Source organism: Galeopterus variegatus, unplaced genomic scaffold, assembly GCF_000696425.1.
Source record: "Galeopterus variegatus unplaced genomic scaffold, G_variegatus-3.0.2 Scaffold6152, whole genome shotgun sequence".
NCBI classification, from domain to species: Eukaryota; Metazoa; Chordata; class Mammalia; order Dermoptera; family Cynocephalidae; genus Galeopterus; species Galeopterus variegatus.
In genome coordinates, this window is record NW_007732263.1 from 95,030 (window position 1) to 101,710 (window position 6,681).

Genomic DNA, 6,681 nt, shown 5'->3' on the forward strand with positions numbered 1-6,681 from the left:
GCCGGTCCAGCTGGAGCAGAGGGTCCTCATGCACCGTGTGGGACAAGAGGCTGGAAAGATGAGTTTGGGGACTCCCAGTGTCAGAACAAAGAGTCTGGCTTTTATCTGCCAATGGGGGAAGGGAGCTTGAAGTTTCTCAAGCAAGGGTTCAGAGTGGGTATTTTAGGAAGGTTAGTTTGAAGGATGGACAGGAAGGGGGGAGACTGTTTACAATAAGGTCAATCAGGGGCTCTTGGGTGTCAAAGTCCAGTTTAGGGAAAAGGCAGAAGGATGGAAGGGAAGACATGACTGTGAGGGTTGTTTTGAAGGAAGAATTGATCTGATTTAGAGGTTTGCAGAGTGCAAAAGACCAAGAAGAAGCGGAGGCATGGATGACTCCCAGGTTTGGTTGGGAGCCAGGGAACTGGCCTGAGAGTCGAGGTGGGGGCCTCACTGGATATAACAAAGGTCAAAGGTCTAAGGAAAGAAAGACTACTGGTTCAGGAGCAAAGCTGAAAGAGGAGAGCTTGTCCCCTTGCATGGGGTGAGGACAGAAATATTACCCCTTTTTCCTTTACCCCCAGCTCATGGGATGGAGGGGGAGGCTTCCAGCAGAGATGGGTGACCTGTGAAGGGGAGAGGAGGCTGGGGAACGTTGTCCGGGGACTATGGGATCAGCCACAGGAAGGCCCATAGGCAGATCAGGAAGAGCGGGTATGACAGGAAGCAAGAAAGCAGTTTCTTTAAAACCAAGCGTGGACGGCAACGTGGCTGGAGGTATGAGCAGACAAGCAGGGTGTAGGAGAAAGGGCTTCTCTTCAGCCCAAACGCTGTACTGTCATCAGGCTGCTCTGACATGCACGGAGCCTTTCCCCACCACTACTGTGCACTGACAGGACCACTAGGTAGACTGTGGACAGCAGTGGTGTCATGTGTATGATCTTGTCTCTTCATTTGGATTATAAGCCCCAACACCTGCCCCTGGCCTGGGCTACTACAGGTGCTAGAAAACCAGGGTTGAGTGAATGGTTTAGAGGAAGGAGTTGGAAGCCTGGAGCTGGAGGTTTAGAGAGCGGAGGTGATCTGGACCAGAGCTGCTGGGGGAGGTTGAGGGGAATGGAAGATGGGAGATAGGAGTTCCACAGGAAGCAGGAAGAATGATAGAGTTTGGTGACAGTTAGGACAGAGATGTGAAGGCAATGGGAAAAATAAAAACCCTTGGTAAGGGGAGTTCATCCCCAGAAGGCAGGGACTGTGTTTTGCCCATTGGGTCAGGAGCTCCCTGGAAGTAGGGGTCTCTCTCTCCAACCACAACCTCGTGGAGCAGGTGGGCATGGATGCTTTGAATCTCCAGACTTGCAAAACCCCCATCCCCACACAGCTATGTTGAATAAGGTCTGTCTGTTGCCTTTATATTAGAACAATATCTTGGAGGCCAGCCTGATGTTCTCCCCTTGTTAGTGATTTCCTTTTTCTGCCTGAAGATGTTTTAAAATTATTGAACTTTAACAGCTTAACTAGAATATGTCCCAGTGTAGAATATACTGCATCCAAGTATCCTGGAACGATGTGTGCTTTTGAGCCACAGATTCTGCTCTTTCTTCACCTTGGAGAATTTCTCGTATTATGTCTTTGAATACATCTTCAGTCTCATTTTTGGATCCTCTCCTTCAGAGACATCAATTGTCCTTGTGCTGAATCACCTTTATGTCTCCAGCATCAGTTTCTGTTTTAGCCTTTTCATCTCGTTCAACCATACTCACACCACGATTATTTCAAACTTTCTCTCTGACACCAACTCAGTTTTCAGCAGTGTCCACACTGTTCTGTTTCAGATTTATTGACTAGTTTTTTAATGATGTGGTGACGGTCCTCAATTGTTTCCTCTGCCCACAATGTCGTTTTTTCCTTCATTTTTAGAATTTTGTCTTTGAAATATTGTTTTATTGGATTGTTTTGGAGCAGAAGGCTATTGTGATAAATTTCCTTTTGTTCCTCATGCATTAGTGGTATTTTTTTCCAGGCTTAGAATTCTGCCTGTCTTTTGCATCTCTCCCTCAGTTCTTCTGTTGTATGGTTTCATAATTGCCATGAGATTTATTTTTTCTGGACTGTGCTTGGATAGCTCTGTCCATCTGTCCCAGTTGCATCACCTCTGGGCGCGCACTGCCTGGAACGCCCTTTCCTCTGCCTGTTCAGTTCACCTGTCCTTCAGGTCCTTGCTCAGGATCACCTCCTCTACAGAGCCTTCCTCCCTTCCTCTGGCCTCACGCATCTCTCAGCTTGTCTACAGCTCTCTCCGGTTGTAACAGAAAACTTAGCCTTTGATTATATGTTGTCTGCAGCGGTTTGCTGTTGGCTCCCATAATTACTTCTGGTCACTGAGTCAGGCAGGCCGGGTCCTGGGGAGCAGGGTCATAGAAGAAGTCTCAGACTTGAGCCCCTCTGACAATAGGCCTCTCTCCGAGAGCTCAGTGGGAGCTTGCTTTAGCCTTAGCCTGGGCCTCTCCTTTCTCTTTTTCCTTCAATAGGAAGTCAAAACAGTGAAGCCTGTGGTCAATCCAGCCTTGGTGATTGTGGCTTCAGAAGTTGGTCTTAGACAATCAATTTGTCCCTGGAGACAAAGGGTTGAACCACTGGGGTCATTCTGTCCGTGCTTCTGCCTCTACTTTCCTACTCATACCATGGCATGCTCTCCCATCCCCTGTGCCCCAGTGGGATGAGCAGCCATTCTGATGTGTCTTCCCTTCCCACACAGGCATCTGCACAACAACCGCATCCAGCACCTGGGGACCCACAGCTTCGAGGGGCTGCACAATCTGGAGACACTGTGAGTGTTGGAGTCCTGGTCAATCTCTGTCCTGCCTGGTGATAAAGACCTAGAGTCCTGGACTGGGGAGAGTGAACAGAGGGGAGGGCCAGCAGGACTGGGATGCTGGGATCTGGCCCCAGGCTTGCTCACCCACATGAGCCTCCCTGGCACTTTCTCTGAAATGTCACTCAGAATGAATTCCTTTCTCCTTCAGGTGGGCAGAATGTGCCCTCTGGGAGTTCAGAATGACCCAGAGAGTGGGAACCTAGGATCAGTGCCAGCGGAGACCACCAAAAAAAAAAAAAAGAAAGAAAAAAAGAAAAATTTGGACAGAAATAGGAACTGCAAGGAGAAGCTGGAGGAATTAGGCTACTAAGCCTGGGGAATAGAAGGCTTGGGGGTGGGGTTGGGGCTGACTTGACGGCAGTTTTGACATCTGTTTAAGGGTGGCTGCTGACAGAGGGAGAGTAATACTGCGGAGTAATGCTGGGACTGTTTGCCAATTGATCTATCTAGCTGAATGATTAATGGAGAGATGGCCCATTCAGCACTCCAGCCTGCCTGTAAAAAGCACCCAAGCTGTTGACTCTTAAAAAGCCATATTATTCACACATCATCATCCTGGAATTCAGTTAAGGTCAGAATGCACCCAAACCCTCCCATCATTTCCTCTGGAGTCCCGCCAGCCCCCTCAGAGTGGGCTGAGTGGGCCCCACTTGAGCAAACAACTGGCTGGGCTGGATGTGGCCAGCTGTGCCAGCTGGGGTCCCTCAGCTCCCATGGGGAGCTGGCTGCCACAGCCACCTGGTGCAGGCCTGGGAGGGGGGCGCCAGGGAGAGACGACACTCCACAGGTCACCAAATGTGAGCCACTGAGCTTGGGGAAGGCCTCGTGGTGTCAGGGGATGGTCACAGTTCCTCTTGCCCCCCCCACTGCACCTCCCCCTTCACTCATAACCAACCCCCCATTCTCCAACCCACCCCCACGTACCCCAGAGCATTGCTCCTGAGGTGAGGGATTCTCAAGAATCCAAAGCAGCAGAAGAGAAAATGCTGGGAGACAAGCCATGACCTGGGGAGCAACGTGTTGGGGAAAACCACTTGGCAAAGTCTAGCCCAGGAAGCCTCGCCTGTCAGCATTTGTGGTTGTGCAGGGGAAGGGAACGGGGAGGCTGAGACCAGAGCTCCACTCCTCTTTCCTGTGGAAGGGATACCCAGGATCATGGCTGCTCTCTTGAGCTCAGCCCGAAGCAGGAGAAATGGCAGAGCCACGCCTGGTTCTCCCACAGTCCTCACCCTTCAGCTGATCGGGTGCCGAGGAGTGGGGTGCAGGGGGACATGCCCCAGTCTGGAGTCAGGAAAGTTGGAACCTCTCCCTGCCACTATGCGTGACTTGGGCTATGTGCTCCCTCCCTCTCACAGACAGCTGGACAGTATGGCCCACTCAGTCAACCTACGAGGAAATTGATGTCCAGGGAGGTGGCATGGCCTGCCCAGAGTTACTCCCTCAGTTAGGGACAGAGCCAATCTAGGGTGTGTTAACAAGAAAACATACATGAAAGTCCCTAGGGTATTGCCCTGCCATCCTCTGTCATATGGGTTGAACATGAATTATGTGAGCCTTCCGTGTGCTACGTGTTTGGATCCTGGATGTAAGAGATGGTCATTACTCTGGAAAAGTCCATGCCCCCACAGCCACCCTCCCTCCAGAGACACAAGAGCTTTGAGGGTGGTGTTTGGGGTTGTCATGAACCAGCAGGACAGGAGGGAGTCCAATGCCATCAGCCTGGAGTGTGGGTGCTGTTAGCTCTGCTGGGAAATCAGGTGGGGAGGGGCATATATACTGGGTGTGGGTTGGCACCTCTAAAAAGCCAACTAGCAGCTGTTTCTTCACTTTTGGGGCATGCTGCCTAATTCTTTCTCAATTAGCCACTGGATTGCTGCACAGGGCATTTGGCTTAGCCAGTGCTGGCTGAATTACAGAGCAATCCCGCTGCTAAGTGCCCATTGTAGCTTTCATCTACAGGAGTGCTTGGCTCCAGCACACAAAGCCCAGGGCTTGCCCCCACTCCACAGATGGGAAAGCCAAGGCTAAGAGGTGAGAAAAAGTTGCCCCACTTTACAATGTGGAGGCAGAACAGCCTGGTGACAAAGACCTTGGCATCACACAGCCTGGGGTACAATGCCAGCTGTGTGACCTTGGGTTAAGTCGTTTGCCTCTGTGAGTCTTGGTTTTCTAACCAGCAGCACAAGGCCACTGTAATACTGATCTTCCAGGGCCGACATGTGGAGTGAGTGAGAAGGTGTGTGTAAAGTTCTTACAGAGCCTGGTGAGCTGCACAGGAACCTGCCCTTCTCTCCTTTCACCTTCTCCATCCCCTTCTCTGAGGGCCTCAGTCTCAACAACACCCCTTTCTTCTCCACGCTCGAGGGATAAGTCCTTCTTCCAACTTCAATCTCCAATTAAAAATGAGAAAAGTGTGTTCTTTATCTTCTGTTCCCTAGAGCATTTTGGGGGGAGTCTGCAGGGGCAGCCAGATATAGGGGGCAGGGAGTGGCTGGCAGAATAAAAGGAGAAAGAAATGATAGTCAAACCTTTTAATTGTTGCATAATTGGCATGCTTTGCAGCCTCAGTTATTACTCTGGAGCTTTTCATGTGAGCTTCTCACTGGAAGGGTATTTCTCCCCCAGGCCCTGTAAATCTCTGCCACTTAGACTTCTCTCATCTCCGGCAGCAGAGGAAAGATCAAACCCCCGCAGCCCAAGCTGTGGTTTAGCTGGAGCTGTGGTTTGGCTTGTCTGCAGAATCCTCTTAGTGGGGAGAGGGGCCCCCAGCCATGCCACCTGCGGAGGAGGGGCCAGATGCGGGCACGCACATGCATGGTCATACACGTACCCCATAATGCATAGCTAACCACGCACACATGCAGTGTACTTGTCACATGTCTCAAGCCCTCCACGATCCTCACTCCACATATATACCTCTACCCCACAGCCCAGCACAGCACAGAGATGCCCACTGCAAACGCACCTGTGGGAACACAGCTTCCGTTATGCCCTCAGTTCTGGAGGCCAGGCTACCTGGGTTCCAACCCTGGTGGTGCCTCTGCAAGCTGCGGCAGCCGGAGTAAATAGCCACCTCTGTGAACCTTGCTTTCTGCCTCTGCACATTGATATACCTTGCTTTCTTTTACTCTGAAAGAGCCAGACAAAACCAAGTGATGTGGGCAGGGTCCAGGGGCTGGGCACTATTATGCCCTCTCTCCTGCTGAGCAGAACAAATCCTACAGACTACACATGGGACCCAGGGCACAAACCTTGCTGTCCTCCAAGGAAGTTTGACCTCACAGGGAGGAGGCTCCTGGGACATTTCTCCTGATGTAGTCATTACCATTCCAGACTTTGCCAAGAAACCTCAGCCAGAGGCAGAAAGGACATGCTCTGTCCTGCATCCACAACTCCTTTCTACCCCTACAATGAGGATGACCCACAACTTGTTGGGAAATTCAGAATTAGAGATGGTCTAGTCCCCAGCCTGTGAAGTAATATTTCCTCTACTTTCCAGATCAGACCAGATCTAGAGATGTGCCCACGTTTCTGTCGTTTGTTAAGTGACGGTAATCCACTAGAACCCACACCTCTTACTTCATGGTACATTGCTCTGTTTAGCACTAGCTCCCTCAATTACAGACTTCCCAGGTGTCTAGGTTGAGAAATAAGAGAAACCAATGACGTAGAACAATTCTGGGTAGATTCTCCTAGGAGGTCTCAGGGAACCTGAAACCAGGTCCCCTGTGCCCCTAGGTCAGTGCTTAGAAATGTGTGCTTGGGGGCCGGCCCATGGCTCACTCGGGAGAGTGCGATGCTGATAACACCAAGGCCACGGGTTC

At 51.0% G+C, this 6,681-nt stretch overlaps 1 protein-coding gene across 1 annotated transcript in view; it reads left to right on the forward strand.

The window, feature by feature from the left end:
• Positions 1-6,681, forward strand: part of LGR6 (leucine-rich repeat containing G protein-coupled receptor 6) — a gene marked incomplete at both ends in the record, with an annotated part of 125,197 nt that overhangs the window by 84,217 nt on the left and 34,299 nt on the right. The window contains one exon of the mRNA XM_008590488.1: positions 2,738-2,809. Coding sequence (XP_008588710.1) covers positions 2,738-2,809 — 72 coding nt within the window. The remainder of the gene's footprint in view (positions 1-2,737; positions 2,810-6,681) is intronic.